Below are 15459 nucleotides of genomic sequence, written 5' to 3'. Positions count from 1 at the left end.
AAGTGGGCCTGAGGGCTCAACAGTTTTGCTCATAATCTCAGGCTAGCCTGGCTTCCTCAACTACAACTCAAGGCCTTTTAAATCTTGAATGGGATAAGACAGACGATCATGATGGACGGCCTCTTTTTCAATTTTAACACTGCTTCACGTCATCATATACATATATCTTACACGTGTTGCACAGTTCGGAACACAATGTCTGCTAGTCCGTGCACGCACATTGTCAAGCATGTGATCATGCACATGAGTTGTACTTCTCGGATTGCATTCATCTCACACCAGCAGGTACGACCGAACAGCATCGGTTAGCGAACAGTTCTTTTCCTCACCAGCTCCAGGAACTTGTAACCGCTTGACCCGTCCGGCCGGGTGTGTCAAGTAAGTGTATATGTTATGGTACTGGTATAGAGTGCGAAGCGTGTTATAAAATTTGTATAGTAAGTGAATTCTTCTTTCCAACAAATCATGAATGAATACAGGCTGAATGCGGAACGGGAATGCAACAAAGGCGCGAATCTAACACTTGCAGGCAGGAAACTGTAAAAAAGCTGAACCCATCAGCACTATGGAAGTAAGATCACTTTGCTGGCCCTGATACTGATGCCAAACGCATACTCTTCCTAGTCGGAGGAGGATTGTCAATGTCCAACTCGATACTGGTCTCCCTAGCCCTCTTCAAGTTTCGTGATGATATCCTCGTCGGAGAGCGGCTCTGACAATCAGGCGGTAAAGTGGTGAATTGGTTGTCCGAATAGCTGGGTGTGCGTCCGAAAGGTCTTGAAGCACGGCTCTGAGGTACACCAAAACTCAGGGTAGACGAAAGTGCCCTTGGGGTAGAAGGCGCTTCAGTAGCGGGAGGTGTTGGTACTATAGTGACTATTCCCGCTGCCTCCCCAGGCATAGGAAGGGTCCTGAGCACATGCCGGTACGCGGTTTGCACGAGGCCCATGAATCGCTCTTCCTTGGTGTAAATCCTCAGGAGGAGCTCGCCGAACTTCTCGGGCATCAAAAGGGAGACGTCTCCAGACTCGGCCCGCCGGCACACTGGGGGACGGATCAGTACAACTGTCAGATTGTAATACTCGATGGTCACCATTTGGTTCATGCTTGCTGTAGAACTTAACCTGATAGATGGGATTGTCCACTCCTCGGCCGTAGTGCATCTTGCTCACATCCACAATGACGTGGTCAACAGTGAGCTCAGCGACGAGGCTCTGTTCGACGCCTTCAAGGTTGGCATTTTTAGCAGCATGAACGATTGCCTCAGGCGTGATATGTGCCTGACAAAATTCTTTGTCATCCCAGTCCATGATCTTGTAGTCCACCCGACGATAGAGGTCACGGGTCTGGATGCGGTGGATGATCTTGCGCGCTGGTTCGAGTTCCTGATGCAATTACGCGATGAGACAAACGAAAGGAGCAATTACATAGACTCACTTCCGATTCGGTCATGTTAATGCGGTGGAAGAGATCATCCGTGAGATGAAGATACTTTTCAGGCACGTCGATGTACTCTGCGAACTTCATGTGCTTCTGCGCAATGAGAAGCACGTCCATGATCATGTATTCAATGGCGCGAGCTATACTAACGTCAGCATCAAAAAGGATGTATGCAACGTGATACGTACTAGTTTTGTGATTATAGATGTTTTTGTGCAACGAGAAACGAGTGTAAAATAGTTCGTAGACTGAGTTGGCATCCTTGATATCATAGCATATTTGACCGTCAATGACGCGGGCGGAATGAATCAATCTAAATGAGTGTCAAAAGCACTCAGCGCGAATGAATTGATCTGAAAACTACCTTGTCATGGCAATATTGCGTTTCTCGCCGACAGCGTGGCAATCACGCGCAATGTAATCGAACCTTGAACTTAAAATTAGATGTTACTCATGTGGAAGAGTAGAGACGCACTTGTCCACGTCAATGCCATTGAGATCGTTGGCAACAATCTCGAATAAAAAAGGCATAGTCGTTCCAAGCCTGAAGTAACAAACTGTCCATCAGAAACTGTTGAGTCAAGTCAACAGCAACACGCACTTGCATCGTTCCTTCCTGCCAGAAATGAGTGCCTTCACGGTCTCTACATCCTCAGGCGAGATGTCAAGGCTACGATACTTCTTCACCATGTCGTCAAACATCATCTCTGACGCTTGCTCATGACTCCATTTGGGGTGATCAGGACTAAGATTCGGTCGTCAGGTCTTTCGGAAATGCAGGCACAATGACAACCTACAGAGCTTTGGGGATAAAATGGCCATCCCAAACATGGGACCAAGGCCCGTGACCAAGGTCGTGGCACAGTCCAGCAAGCTCAACGCATCGTATATGCTCATCTGTGATACCCAGCGACGGTTGGCTCTTCTGAAGATGCTGAGCCATCATCCTGGCCAGGTGGCCAACGCCTGTTTGAGCCCATCAGCCGAACAATCTAAGATATATCATCACTCGTACCGAGACAATGTTCGAATCTATTGTGAGACGCTCCTGGGTACACATAGTACGAGATCCCTAGTTGTTTTACATATCTCAACCGTTGAAAGTGCGGTCTAGGAGAAGCATACATTGAGTTTTTTTTTCATTAGTAAGAAACCAATGGCAACTTACGTATCTATGAAGCTGCAAATCCATGGATCATACTCCACTGTTGGACATACGGAGTCGCGGTCACAATGAGATTGCCAAGATACATTGACTGAATTGTAATACTCACCATAGTCATGTACTGGATCTTTGAAGATCCTCTTATTAGGAATTGAGTCGTCGGTCATCGATTTTATCTTCACACAACGAGTAACTGAAAAGTCAAGGAAAGCTGGTATCAGGCTGTGCAACGTGGTAGTCGTTAAAGCGAGAGAGGGAGACCGGTAGGGTTTAGAGACTGGAGCCGGAGCGATCGTTATAAATCATGTTATATACCGAGAAGCCCAAAATGATGACGAAAGTTACGTTTCGACAACACATTGCACTTGGTGCACAGACACGTGACCAATATCAATCGGGTTGACCTCGGTTGCACTTACGTAGTCTAAATTGTACCATACTAGCAGTCGAAGCGGTTTATTCAGTCGTCTATGTAGAATTTTCTTGCTAGATCCATTTGAGTAATGAGTCATTTTGAATCCTTAACATAATACTGACAGGAGTGGGATGGACTCGAGGCTTCTGATGAAGCTCGAGGCATCCTCAGTTGCCTTATAGCTTTGAGCGCAGATCAATCATGGGACTATCGCAAGTCACGCTATCAGTAAATATATCATACCCTGAGCCCTAGATTGTGAATTAAAGGAAGAAGTCCTACAAATACCGCACGGAGTCACGGCGTGGATGGCGAAAAGAGGGCTCAAAACGCTGTGAAAAACTTGAACCTCATGTTCCAGACAAGCCAGCATCTTTATCTGCTAGACTTGGATCATAAACAGGAACATGCCCTATAGATCAAATAAGCACGTGGAAATAGATCATATAAAACACACACCATTGATATGTGGCATACTAGGGGGTGGCGAGGAGACAGTCATATGCGGAGATGGTACCAGTGAATCCATAAGTGGGACTGTATTCGCCTCTCCACATTGTTCCTGCTGAACTTGACCGGGCTGCGAGCTTCCTTCGATAAGGTCACCATGAAGAGCATGTTCTTCTCCTTGCCCCTGCTTTCCTGATGGTCGACCCTCCACGCGCCTCACAAACTCACCCCATACGGCACGTTCGTCCGTCCCCATATTCTCAAACATACTCCGGACCGCTGTATCAGCTTTGCGATATACGCCACGGTGTCGGCACACGGTCGACTTAACATACCGGCATCCAAAAACGCGTTCGAATGATATGCGCTGAGTCGCATTAGGCGTCTGAGCAATAAGAGCATCCATCTGCCGGAAGCCGGCAGCAATTTCAGACACAGTATAATCGTTAGGCCATCTTTTGAGTGGAGGGTGTGGGTGCTGAGGGAATGGCCCTGACCCTGTTCGAGTGGCTGACGAAGGCGACACCACTGGATACTGCCCTGGGCTGTTCGGTGGCTGGCCGCTCATTGGGGTTGGAGGAGGACCTGAATATGGGTGTGGCGTGGGCGAGGAAGCCTCGCCCTCAGGACTATTTGCGTGCGATGGGCTAGCGACTAGCGGTGCACTCATTGGATGTCCAAGCGGGACCTGTGGGTACATATATCCCATGGGCGGTATGTACATCGGGTGCGGGTACCCTTCCGGTGGGTATGGTCTTTTTGTGGGAGGGCCTTCTGTATGCTCAGTTGCAGGCCTCTTGGTGCCATTTTGGGTGACAATCGTAGGAGATACGGGTGGTTTCTTCTTCGACTGTAGCGCCAACTCCTCTGCGAGTCCTCGGCATTCCTCGTCCAAAAGCCCACTTAAAAGACTTTTACGGAGTTTATATAGCAGACGTTGGTCTGTCTCGATCGCACGGACAGTGGTAATCATATGTTGCTCCCAATTCCCTGTTGCATGATTATACGTATCGACGTATGAAGCGGGCGTGAGTTCCAGGTCGGAAACCACGGATGGAAAATGCGACAGCTGAAACAACGGAAAGGTGGATATCTCGTGGTTCAGGCGAATGGGATCGCACGCCGGCTGTCAATTAGTCAAGTCACCCAGCGCAATCATTTAAGAATATACCACCAACCTTGTACCATATAACAAGCGTTATAGAACGTTTCAGTGACAGCTCCATCTGGCTTTGCTTCTCATCATTGGAGGTTTGCTCTGGCGAGGGAAGCTTCTCCACACCACGAGGAACCACATTTGCGGACATCTGTAAGTAGGTAGGTGCAGGAACAATTGGAGGGGGTCGGGAGGCCAAAGTGTGTACCCTATCCATTTGTATGGACATAGCTGCCCTTGAACGCGCGGTAACAGACGCGCTGGTTGCTCTGGATCATAGCAGACAAATGTCAAGCGAAATGGAGCCTCTGTATGAGATCAAGAGAAAAGCACTCACGAACCAATGGACAGCAATAGACAAGTCCGTTGAACGAGAGACGTGGACAAACAGTGGACGAAACCTCAGTCCCAGGGACCACGTGGAAACAAACTCCGATCTCCGCTTCATGTGACTGATACCAGAACACCAGTTGCCGAGGAGCTTGTTCGAACTCAAAAGTTGGTCAACCCTTTGTGACACTTTCTTTCCTGCATTTCATCCTCAATTCAGCGAATGCAACTACTTACGCAGGGAAATTCGGCAAGCACAAGATCATGAAGTGGGGTCCGAGTGGTCTTTGAAATCATACAGCTTGCATGAGGAGCTATCAAATTGTCTTTTTTCGGTGGAACGTTAGTGGCTCGAGACCGCTGGCTTATGGCAACTGACAAAGTCAGCCCCGGTCAGCCGGTTAGTCTTTTGGGAATTGCACCCAGCGATACAGGGATTTCAGCCTGTCGAACTATCAAATTATTCACAACTCAGCGAAACTGTTGGTCAAGTACTCGATGAGGATAGCCTGATCCACATACATTGTGGTTCATAGAGCTCAGCAGAGCGCAAGTGGACCTACAGGCTACGGTATGTGGTCCGAGTATTTTTTTCCAAGTCACCCGTATGACGTCACAAGCCTGTCCGCTCAATTATATGGCTTCACCTCGCCTCCACACGACATTATCGCATCAGTGGGAGTCTGTGAAATGGAACGCAATCGATCAGTCCAGGCCTTCATTTGAAATGCTCGGGATTCCAGCTGCCTGTCTCCTGACATGCCTATTACTATCACTTCCTGAACCATATTGGAACATGATCGCAGCATGAGGTTTTTCACACTCCAGCTATAACGACTTCTAGCGGTACTGTGAGTCGGTGAACTTGGTTGCCGGCCTCCAACCGGGACCGGTATTTTACGGATCAGGTCGTACCTCCAGAATGCTATGCAACCACGTTCCATTCCCGAATCCATTTTCTACACGGGGCACAACTTAATAATCAATCTCACAGACGCTCATCAAGAACGCCAGCACAGGTTGCAGCGCAGGAACACCGCTATGTCACCGGCCCAGATTTATAGTTCACGGCTCCTTCCTACCCTGCAGCTTCCCCTCTTTCGTATATGTCCCATCATTCTCAGCTAGAATCGTGGCGCCAAACGCCTCAGGACAAGCGATTGTCAATTTCTTGTAAGGCTTTTGGTTCACATTATCGAGACTAGATCGATTCATTCTGGGGTGTAGCGATCCATGTAACAGCTCCTGCGGCTGGCCTTCGTCGCATTCCAGCCGGTTATTATGTCGCCGTCGAGATCGACGGAACTGTTTGGAGAACAGCAGTCAAAGCGGAAGTACCGTCAAGCAATATCGTGCAGTGGGATCAGATTTTTGTACTGTAAGTGCTCAGTTAGAGGGCGTTCCGTGAGAATACTGAAACTGTATCTCAGTCCCGCAGATAGTTCAACAACAGTATCTTTGAGAATCTTTGCAGCCTTCGAATCTGAACGTATGCTTGGGCGCGGTCAGTTGATGCGCAAAGCTGAGCTCACAGTGGGAGAACTTTTACATCACAGCGACCAATCCCTACGTAAGCTGGCAGCTAGTTTGTTTTTCAATGCCTTTCACCCAAACGACATAACCTTCAGCCATATTTTTCTTCCCTGATGGGGGTGAATCATCGTCTCTCCTGGTAAAGGTCGACCGAGGCCTTGAAGGCGAACCCGATGCAGCTCAGTTTGGCCAACGCTACTCTGTAAGTGTTGTCGACTTCACAAGCATTTCTGCTATCAGATTGACATCACAGCTAGCCCAGACCTAATGAGTCACGACTTCTTGGTCAAATGACAGAAACCGGTCAGAATCTCCTCGAATGCTATCGCCGCACTCGTCGCATCTCAGACTATCACGCAGCCACGGAACAGCTGCGCCTTGCGCTTGATTATTGTGGCAGTGATCACCCTGACCGTGCAGCAGCATTGACTAATTTAGCGGACGCTCTCGTGATCCACCCGCATATTGAAGAAAGCGATGGCGCCATCAATGCCCCTATCTCGCTGTATCAGGAAGCGCTGGAGCTTCGCCGATCGGGGCACCCAGACCGTCCTTTGGCACTGCTCAAGCTTGGACTTGCATTGCTATACCGTTTTCAGCTAAGGAAAAATCCTGCAGATGTAATGGAAGGACAAGACCTACTGAATCGTGCGCAGCGTGTCTGTTCGGACGACAATTCCGATATCGAACCTGTCATTGACGCAATCAGGAGCTCCACTCCTACTAATACTTCGAGTCACCGCTCTTTGGAGGTGCTTCCATCGCCTCCTTCACCGCTTTCACGAATGTCGATGAACTCCGCAGCTCCACAGCCTCATAAATTCCCAGAAGCGGTGGGACGCACTGCTGACATACCAACACGTTCTGTTCCGCTATCAATGAGAAGCATGAACGGTGAATCACTGTTACAGCGTGGTCAGGCAGAACAATTCGGAGATGAGAAAGAGTTTGCCGCAGATGAAGCTAACGCACCACCGCCAGCCTGTCAGCCCACGCATCCTCGCTTGCAATCGGGAACTCTATACACGAACTCTGTTACGATGCCCCCTCAACTACTGCCAGGAAGTCCGCGCAGAGAATGTTGCACGAAGCTGCTTGCCCCTGATGTCGAAATGCGGGCAATTCAACCACAGCAGACTATTAAATCTATCTCATCACCGCTCACACCCCATTCGTTTCTCCCTTTGCCGGTACCAGCTGCTCGGGCCCCAGATCTGCTCGCTTCTAACCTTCGCATAGCATTTATTGCTGTTTTCGTGTTTCTATCTATTCTCCTGTTGATGACACGTCCATTGGATGGGCTATGGTTTTGATTGATGTTATTATTGCCACCTGCGCTCACATCTGTAATACTAGGACTGCATAGAATCTGTACAATATCTGTAGCATCAAACTGCATATATTTTCATTATGTTATACCTCACACTGTACGTATATATTCACAGCGTAACTAAATATGCTATCTATATTGCAATTAAATATGCCTCTGGACTTATGAACATGGAACGGGCACGGAATGTGCATGCAGCCTCACCTACTCAGCGCCTGTTGCACGTCTTTTGTGGCGTTTCCCGCAATTTGGTGTTTCTAGCGAGCCTGTGATGATTATATCTTGCAATGAATATCTGCCTAAAACTTGCTGTCTACTTAGTCTTCAGCATCCCAAACAACTTCCCTCTTTGCCTCCGCTGTCTTTCTCTGGTCCCTCATTCCCGCCCACACGCTCAGCCCAAGTGCAATCAAGCACGCTGTCACCGTTACGTACAAACTCGAGACATAGCAGTCGCGTCCATCAAAACATTGGTGTTCGCTTGGAAGACCACCACGCCTTACCAAGGGTAAAGAAGAATGTGTCCCGGTGTCATCGTCTGAGGTGTGTGAATCGAGATTACGACCGAACAGAAGCGAGAAAATATTCCCTCCCACTAGTGGACTGAGTGAGACATATCCCCAATTCTCCGAGAGATGTGCTAGAATAATTCACATCAGTCCCTTTGGGCGTGACTCATCAGCACCTAGTCTACTACTCACACAGTCCAAACCAGTCAATGATAATCGTAGGGGCAATGCCGAACAGACCACCGTATGCGAGCCCAAGTAGCGCGGTTGCTTTCCAAAGATGTGCAACGTCGTTGATGCTGATGGCAGACAATTGAGAGACGACAAAGAGCGTTGAAACGATGCAAAAACAGTATGCACGAGGGAGACGTAGGCGAATTCGGATCAAGTCCGCAATTAATCCTGGTGTATGAAATAAGCAAAGATAGCGAAGTAGAAGGACAAATAAATGAACCAATAAGAATACGTCCTGCGAAGTTGCAAACACTGAGAGTTGAAACCTGTGCGGCTTGCCATCGCAAAGCTTCTAACTCGTCGTAATTAGGATTCCCTTTGGCATATAATGCCTGAGATATGGAACCAACATTATTGATATCTACAGGACTTTGAGTGAGGCGACCCAATTGACCCTGATGAGAAACACCTACACATGAGCCCGGTTCCACTTACTAATACATGCAAGCATTGGTCAGAAGGTATGAAAAGCAGATAAACTCAACTCACGAAGCGACATGATAACAAAAATAAGATAAAACTCTGGGGTAAGCCACAGTTGCTTCCCATGGACATTAGGCCCATCATGCGCGGGCTTTGCGCGACTCGCACTCCTCCTGACACTCGACCCTCTCGATACAATCCGGTCCGGCACAAGTTCCACCGCGGTCGATGATTCGGGGACGTGATAGTTTGGTGCCTCGTGTACGAGTTCCGTGGGATCAAGAAGGGAGGTGTTGCTGTCATTCTCATGAATAAATAGAGCGGCATCACCGCTCGGAATCGGGTGGTACCCCTCACGTCCATGCAGGCCCCCTTCGATACCGAGTGTGGTACTCGGAGGAGGTAACGGTATTTGACGGACTATCACAAGACCAAGAAGCATGGGCATGGCAGCTCCGAGGCCCAGGACAAGGAGAAGAGCAGATGTGTCACCAGGGAATGCGATACTGGCGACTGTAGCGAAGAAAAACGCGGATAAGCCGAAACCAGACAGAACGAGACCTGTGATAGTTCCGCGCTGCATAAAAGGCCATTCCTTCAGTTTGACTTATTCATGCATGGATCAAAGTACGGAAACAAACCGAGGTTTCAGGGAAGCTCTTGGCCGTAGTATTTACAGCAACGGCAAGGCCCGAATTTCCAGCCAACCCGGTTATGAAAGTACAGGCGATGAGGATGACAAGATGCATGAACGATATTGCTGTTCCAGCACCATTGTCGTAGATGCCCCTTATGCCGAGATATCCTATGAGGAGGCAGGCAAAGGCACTGATAAGCGGAATGCGAGGACCCTTTGAATCGACTACTCGACCCCAGGCTGGGCCGCTCAGATATACACCCACTGAATAAAGTTTAGGATTTGGTCGAGTTGATTTGAATGATTAGCGTACTATTCCCTGCGAGGCCGATGACATTCAACTGGGTGTGGGAGAGGAGCAAACGTGCGCCTAATTGCGGAGCGTATGCTGTGATAGGACATCATGCCAAGAGTCTTATCGACACACATAGTATTACTCACCAGAGTATATCTGGTAGCAGCAGAACTACTTTCAACGCCACACACATATACATATCATGGAAATTTTGCGCACATAATTTGTCCCTGAACTGAGGGATACGAGGATAGATCCTACAAGCGTCAACATCCGCGGTGCACTGAGCAGCGCGGGGGGCTGTGCTTCCATGTTTGAAGGGGTTAGACTCGAGTTACTCGACCCTACAGCAGCCTTGAGTTTACGAAGTGCTGAATCAGGGGTGTGTTCCTTGAACTTACCAACGACGATGGCGACGAAAAACGAATGTCGAAAAATAAAGTCGGGAGCAAACGTGCAGAAGATAGAAAGGATGGAACTTAAGAGGCTTGTTGAACTGGAGTACTTGAGAAGATTAGATAATAACCAAAGATAAACATAGCCCCCATTAATCATCGACCACAACCATACTCCATGCCCGCACGAATCAATAAACGACAGCAGCGCGAGCAGGAAGAGCTTCTTGCGTTAGGAAACCAGACTGCTGCGGCCGTCGATACCGACAGCGAGGAGGAACCAGCGCCGATAGCACCCTCGGGGTTTGCAGCGGTAAGTTCAATCCTGGAACGAATCTTTGCGGAGATCGTAACGATGGACCCAGCTTTCCACTGCAGAAGATGACCACGATGGATCTAACAGCGATGACGAAACATTCAAGCCCACAAAGGCAAAGAAGGCGCGCAACTGCTATATACTATTATTTGAGACCGACTGACTACTAATTTGAACGCAGGCAAAGAAGAAGAAGAAGAAACCAGCAGCATCCGATGCACCGGCAAACCCTCAGCAGGCTAAACCCGCTGAGGCACCGAAGCCACAGCAGCCTAAATCTTCAAAGAAAGGCAAGGGAAGAGAGAAGAAGAAAGACGGCCTGGATGATCTAGACACGGCGCTCGCAGAGCTTTCCCAAAAGTGCGTCTAAAATTCTAACTGCCGCTTAATATGCTCACCAACGCAAAGATACCCAGAACTCCAAAGCGTGGCAACTTCCTCATCGTCAACTACTCGAAATGCATCTCTTGTGTCCCTTCTATCTGTGTCAGTATCCAATCTCGATGCAGAAGCAGAAATGCGCAAGTTCTTTGGCGCAAGAGCCGTTATAGCTGCAAAATCGTCAGAGACTTCCTCCTCTGGCGGCTCAAAAAAACGGAGGGGTGTTGTTCCAACCCAGGCTCAGCGTTCACAACTTACACGACCTGATCCATCATGGAGCATGATCAAACAACGTGAAGGACTCTCTTCTCGCCCATTAACCGACGAGGAGGTGCAACAAAAGATTATAGATCGAAATAGTCCAGCTGCAGGAGACAAGTGGTGGACTGTTGAATATAGTAAGAGGTACAAGGGTGCCACAAAAACCTTTATGCAGGCCGTATCCTCAGCAGGTAGGGTTTTTCATCGTATACCTTCTCATAACGCTCATAGTCATCCCTGGGACAAGATCCCGAAGCGCTGCGGGGAGTTTTGCAGAAGCTCCCGTGGCATGGCGATACACTGCTGCAGCTGGCAGAGGTATATCGCCATCAAGAAGGTCAGTGGTCCGTTTTCGAACATGTTCATGTTATAAAATCAGAACAGATTACAGCCAAGCCGTGGAATACGTGGATCGGGCGCTCTTCTCATATGAACGCGCTTTCTTAGGGTCATACAGCTTCACGAATGGACTCAACCGCCTCGATTTCAACCGCGTCGAGAATCGTCCCTTCTTCCTTGCATTGCATCGGCAGGTCAGGTATGTCCCTCTCCTGTGCATATATCTTGGAGACTAATTCGTCACAGTGATCTCCAGCGTCGCGGATGTATCCGTACCGCGTTCGAGTTTGGGCGCCTTCTGTACTCTCTCGAACCATGGACGGATCCGCACGGTGTCCTGTTCCATCTTGACTTCGTTTCCATCAAATCAGGTATGGGGCAATGGCTCTTGGACGTATACTCCGAGTTTGCTTGCGCAAAGACGGCATTTGAGGATCATCTGAGTCCAAGTGCGCTACCTGGATGGGCGTATGCGAGAGCCCTGGCGCTTTTTGCGAGGGAAAAAGCAGGCGGGGGGCAGGTAAATTTTCTGTTTGTACCGTAAGCGGTGTATTAATCTTGAAATGGTAGAGCATAGGCAGCAGTACGGACGCGCTGAAGCAGGCTATGCTAGCCTTCCCAGAGGTGGTACCACTCCTGGCTGACAAGTGTGATATTTCACTGTCTCCGGAGCTGCGCGAACACAGAGCATTCCGGATTCAAACTGACGGAATGTGCGTTAAATTGATGTGTCAGATACCCGTGTACTAACAGCGATTGAAGCGGGCTGTCACCTGCGCAAAGCATTCTCCACCTCTTATCTCATCTCTATACTCAGCGATCTGCACCTCTATGGAAATCTGCTTCACATATGAAATGGTTCGAAAATACCGCTAATGGAATTCGATCGTCACTCAATGCCCAACGCTCCAATCCAACTCGTGAGCGGTTCCTCCAAATGTACGGCTCCACAACGCTTCGCTACTCTGTCTATCGACATATTCTCGTCCTCGAACAAAGCTTCCGGAACCTTACCCCTTTCATCCCACGCTCTGTCTTGCTAGCCAAACAGCTTGCGTGCGATCCACTTCCACCACTTACAGCATCCTCCGAATATAATGATGCCTTCTTTGCAGGTGCAGAAGAGATATTCAGTGTGCGTCCTCGCCGACGGGACGCGCGCGCGTTGGAGCGACTCATCCCAGACGCAGGTATCAGGGCGCAAATCGAAAGGTTGTTTCATGCGAATCCCGGGCTGGCGAGACAGTTACCTGGTGGCGTGGTGCAGTTTGTGCAGATGATGGCGGAGATGCCAGAAGAGGCGCTCAATGATATGATGCTTGATTTTGCGATGGCTGGGGAGGGCGGCGTTGGTGTGCCAGGTGGAGGGGGTATGCCGGGTGGATTGCCGGTGGAGGAGGGTGATGATGATGGGTTGGACTTGGAACCGATGCCTCCGAGAGGTGCAGCAGAAGCAGCGCCAGTGTTGGCGGACGAGGATCAAAGCGAGGAGGAAGATGAGGATGAGGACGAGGACGAGTATATTGCTGTGAGCTGCCTTTCGATGTCTGACTTTTCCAACGAAGGTGCTGATGTGGTTGTTTCAGCCCATGCCCATACGGGTTGTAAGGAATCTGTTGAATAGGTTTTGGGGAAGTGGCGGGGCTACGGCTGATGGGGATGGATCTGATAGTGATGCTGAGGAACGGGACCATGACGGAGTTGACTAGGGATATTATGTACACTTCTACGCGAGCCAAGTGTACTTTTAGCGTGCCAACTCAATTCTATGCACGGATCCAGAATGTGTCTGTCATGATGACTAAGCTTTGAATTCATTCCTCCGGTGAACGCTTGCTGTATCTTGCACAACGATGGAGTCTAAATTATCATTTACTGTCCGAAAACCCCCGGCAGTCGACAACGACAGGGCCAGCGACAAATTCAAACTATCAGCACTCCCTCGCCACCTCTCCAGTGCTGCCAGCTCCGCTTCTGGCTCCCCACTCACAGGTTCTCCTCGTACTTACAGCTCCCGCGAGGATTCCGATGATGAAGAGGAGAGCGGGATCGTGTTCGCCGATGGTGGGGATAAAGACGAGCCAGACACCAGCGACGATGAAGACAGCCGTCTCGAAGACGAGCTAATCACTTCTTTCAACAAGTTCGGTGCACAGCGGTGCGTCTCCCTCTGCTTTTTTCAACATTTCTACAGCTCACAAAAGGTGCATGTATCATCTAGTGTGAATGGAAAAAAGTCCAGGAACAAAGCCCCTGCGGGCCCTCTTGTCATTCCTTCGAAGCCGAATCCGGACTGGCGGGAGGCTGCACGGAAACGTCGTGCAGGGGCTGCACGGTTCGTCCCTGACTCTGCTAGAGCAAGTACAGGTGCGGACGGGAGCGTTGGAGGACTTGGAACGCGTGACTCGATCAACTCCGGCCCTCAACTCTCAGGTATCCAGTTCGGCAACAAAGAAGTCAAAGTAGACACAAGTACGACGTCTACTGACGAAGAGAATAACATGATGGTAGAAGAGAGACAAAAAGAAAATATTGTAGAAGAGACGGAAGACCAAAAGGCTCTTCGTGCGCTGCTGGATGGGGGTATGGACTCGGCGCCTCAGATCGATTCTATTCCTGTTCCTCCCAGCGAAACTGAAGCCCTTCAGCAAGACGTTGCTGATCTTCCGGATGTTGCGACTATCGAGGACTATGCGCGCGTGCCCATCACTGCGTTTGGAGCTGCTATGCTTCGTGGCATGGGTTGGGTGGATGGCGGGGCTGTTACAAGCTCGGAACGAGCAAAGAAGAATGCACTGGTGGAGCCTTACCTACCGAAATCGCGCCCTGCACTCTTAGGAATTGGCGCGAAGGAACAGGAGGTACTAGATGACGGAAGTAAGCAGAAGAAGAAACGGCGAGGGGACGAGAAGCGGTATATCCCGCTTGTGAGACAGGAAAGCAGTAGGGAGGAGAGCAGGAATGGGAGTGCGACTGTTTCGAGGAGGGCTTCGCGGTCGCCTGAGAGAAGGAGTGAAGCGAAGAGCAGTAGGAGGGACGATGATCGTGAAAGGAGGAGTGATAGAAGGAGGGATGATGACTACGACAAGTCTAGGAGGGAAGGTGATCGCGATGGGCGACGAGAACGCGACCGTGACGATCGAGGAGACCGAGATGGCAGGAGGAGAAGAGATGATAGTAGAAGGGACAGCGACAGAGACTTGGACCGAAGGGACCGAGATCGTGATGTCGATAAACGTCGTGACAGAGTCCGGGACTACGATGACCGCGATCGACGCAGAGACGGGGACAGCAAACGGGGAGGACGGGACAAGCGAGATTAATCATGGTACCATCACACCTTTCTGTCGTAGGTCTATGCTACATCCATGTATTGTATTCTCTCACTGTACGCTGATAGACGTTTGCTGGACGACATTCCTCAGTTTGTTCGCTGATGGGATCAAACAGGCGTTGGCCACCTTGCCAGGATGATAGCCCAACGTCTTTAGAAGAGCCAACCATCGTTGGGTATCACGGATGAGCATATACGATGCGTTGAGCTTGCTGGACTGTACCAAGCTTTGGTCCCATGTTTGGGAATCATTTCATCTAAAAAGCTTTGTAGGCTGTGATCCTCAACAGTTTTGATAATTAAGCTTTAAGGCTTGGGACGACTATACCCATGAGATGCGATCTCAATGAGATTGACCTGGTAGTCAGATCATTTTATTGCTTTTGACGTTTAGATCGATCTAGATTGATTCATGTCATCAAATATGCTATATATGACGTCAAGGATACCAACAGCTCGTATATCTACAATCACAAAACTAGTACGTATCACTTTGCATACATCCTATAACATTAA

At 49.4% G+C, this 15459-nt stretch overlaps 6 protein-coding genes across 6 annotated transcripts; 3 read left to right on the top strand and 3 right to left on the bottom strand.

Annotated features, from left to right (window-relative positions):
- Positions 1 to 443: 443 nt before the first annotated feature.
- On the bottom strand, positions 444 to 3045 carry HD556DRAFT_1028880 (uncharacterized protein). The gene is made up of 11 exons (XM_041295929.1): positions 2715 to 3045; positions 2609 to 2645; positions 2456 to 2550; positions 2238 to 2406; positions 2042 to 2185; positions 1916 to 1984; positions 1805 to 1867; positions 1629 to 1753; positions 1438 to 1580; positions 1094 to 1385; positions 444 to 1044 (listed from the first exon to the last, which is right to left on the bottom strand). Exons 1-11 carry the CDS (start codon positions 2770 to 2772, stop codon positions 578 to 580), a joined length of 1662 nt encoding a protein of 553 aa, XP_041164328.1. The 5' UTR covers positions 2773 to 3045; the 3' UTR covers positions 444 to 577.
- Positions 3046 to 3370: 325 nt separating this feature from the next.
- On the bottom strand, positions 3371 to 4777 carry HD556DRAFT_1305112 (uncharacterized protein; the record flags this gene model as incomplete). The annotated part of the gene is made up of 3 exons (XM_041299743.1): positions 3371 to 3432; positions 3480 to 4596; positions 4649 to 4777. 3 exons carry the CDS (start codon positions 4775 to 4777, stop codon positions 3371 to 3373), a joined length of 1308 nt encoding a protein of 435 aa, XP_041164327.1.
- Positions 4778 to 5915: 1138 nt separating this feature from the next.
- Positions 5916 to 7852, top strand: HD556DRAFT_1028808 (uncharacterized protein). The gene is made up of 7 exons (XM_041295928.1): positions 5916 to 6129; positions 6184 to 6334; positions 6387 to 6445; positions 6497 to 6526; positions 6585 to 6691; positions 6747 to 6792; positions 6850 to 7852. The coding sequence occupies exons 1-7, from the start codon at positions 6063 to 6065 to the stop codon at positions 7800 to 7802; spliced, it is 1413 nt and encodes a 470-aa protein (XP_041164326.1). The 5' UTR covers positions 5916 to 6062; the 3' UTR covers positions 7803 to 7852.
- Positions 7853 to 8066: 214 nt separating this feature from the next.
- HD556DRAFT_1342726 (major facilitator superfamily domain-containing protein) lies at positions 8067 to 10417 on the bottom strand. The gene is made up of 10 exons (XM_041302156.1): positions 10319 to 10417; positions 10137 to 10261; positions 10064 to 10073; positions 9936 to 10010; positions 9627 to 9886; positions 9052 to 9562; positions 8976 to 8996; positions 8783 to 8923; positions 8521 to 8730; positions 8067 to 8459 (listed from the first exon to the last, which is right to left on the bottom strand). The coding sequence occupies exons 2-10, from the start codon at positions 10227 to 10229 to the stop codon at positions 8137 to 8139; spliced, it is 1644 nt and encodes a 547-aa protein (XP_041164325.1). The 5' UTR covers positions 10230 to 10261; positions 10319 to 10417; the 3' UTR covers positions 8067 to 8136.
- A 25-nt stretch (positions 10418 to 10442) lies between these two features.
- HD556DRAFT_1265451 (transcriptional repressor TCF25-domain-containing protein) lies at positions 10443 to 13393 on the top strand. The gene is made up of 10 exons (XM_041299096.1): positions 10443 to 10625; positions 10678 to 10752; positions 10810 to 10988; positions 11037 to 11461; positions 11518 to 11607; positions 11655 to 11808; positions 11856 to 12129; positions 12180 to 12322; positions 12372 to 13137; positions 13196 to 13393. The coding sequence occupies exons 1-10, from the start codon at positions 10491 to 10493 to the stop codon at positions 13316 to 13318; spliced, it is 2364 nt and encodes a 787-aa protein (XP_041164324.1). The 5' UTR covers positions 10443 to 10490; the 3' UTR covers positions 13319 to 13393.
- Positions 13394 to 13421: 28 nt separating this feature from the next.
- HD556DRAFT_1342711 (DExH-box splicing factor binding site-domain-containing protein) lies at positions 13422 to 15218 on the top strand. Its single transcript, XM_041302155.1, has 2 exons — positions 13422 to 13767; positions 13831 to 15218. Exons 1-2 carry the CDS (start codon positions 13463 to 13465, stop codon positions 14930 to 14932), a joined length of 1407 nt encoding a protein of 468 aa, XP_041164323.1. The 5' UTR covers positions 13422 to 13462; the 3' UTR covers positions 14933 to 15218.
- Positions 15219 to 15459: the final 241 nt, after the last annotated feature.

This window comes from Suillus plorans, assembly GCF_016647745.1.
Source record: "Suillus plorans strain S12 chromosome Unknown HD556scaffold_9, whole genome shotgun sequence".
Lineage (NCBI taxonomy): Eukaryota > Fungi > Basidiomycota > Agaricomycetes > Boletales > Suillaceae > Suillus > Suillus plorans.
The sequence above is the reverse complement of the archived record's forward strand: the minus strand, read 5'-3'. Positions and strand labels throughout refer to the sequence as shown.

Coding starts and splice junctions, on each gene's coding strand:
- HD556DRAFT_1028880 (XM_041295929.1), bottom strand. CDS start 2,772: ATGACCGACGACTCAATTCCTAATAAGAGGATCTTCAAAGATCCAGTA. Junction 2,407..2,455: donor TAGATTCGAACATTGTCTCG/GTACGAGTGATG, acceptor GGGCTCAAACAG/GCGTTGGCCACCTGGCCAGG. Junction 2,186..2,237: donor CATTTTATCCCCAAAGCTCT/GTAGGTTGTCAT, acceptor ACCGAATCTTAG/TCCTGATCACCCCAAATGGA.
- HD556DRAFT_1342726 (XM_041302156.1), bottom strand. CDS start 10,229: ATGGAAGCACAGCCCCCCGCGCTGCTCAGTGCACCGCGGATGTTGACG. Junction 9,887..9,935: donor CATCGGCCTCGCAGGGAATA/GTACGCTAATCA, acceptor AACTTTATTCAG/TGGGTGTATATCTGAGCGGC. Junction 8,924..8,975: donor AAGTGGAACCGGGCTCATGT/GTAGGTGTTTCT, acceptor AAAGTCCTGTAG/ATATCAATAATGTTGGTTCC.
- HD556DRAFT_1028808 (XM_041295928.1), top strand. CDS start 6,063: ATGTCCCATCATTCTCAGCTAGAATCGTGGCGCCAAACGCCTCAGGAC. Junction 6,527..6,584: donor TCACAGCGACCAATCCCTAC/GTAAGCTGGCAG, acceptor CATAACCTTCAG/CCATATTTTTCTTCCCTGAT. Junction 6,692..6,746: donor AGTTTGGCCAACGCTACTCT/GTAAGTGTTGTC, acceptor CATCACAGCTAG/CCCAGACCTAATGAGTCACG.
- HD556DRAFT_1265451 (XM_041299096.1), top strand. CDS start 10,491: ATGCCCGCACGAATCAATAAACGACAGCAGCGCGAGCAGGAAGAGCTT. Junction 10,989..11,036: donor CTCGCAGAGCTTTCCCAAAA/GTGCGTCTAAAA, acceptor ACCAACGCAAAG/ATACCCAGAACTCCAAAGCG. Junction 12,130..12,179: donor AAAAAGCAGGCGGGGGGCAG/GTAAATTTTCTG, acceptor TTGAAATGGTAG/AGCATAGGCAGCAGTACGGA.
- HD556DRAFT_1342711 (XM_041302155.1), top strand. CDS start 13,463: ATGGAGTCTAAATTATCATTTACTGTCCGAAAACCCCCGGCAGTCGAC. Junction 13,768..13,830: donor AACAAGTTCGGTGCACAGCG/GTGCGTCTCCCT, acceptor TGTATCATCTAG/TGTGAATGGAAAAAAGTCCA.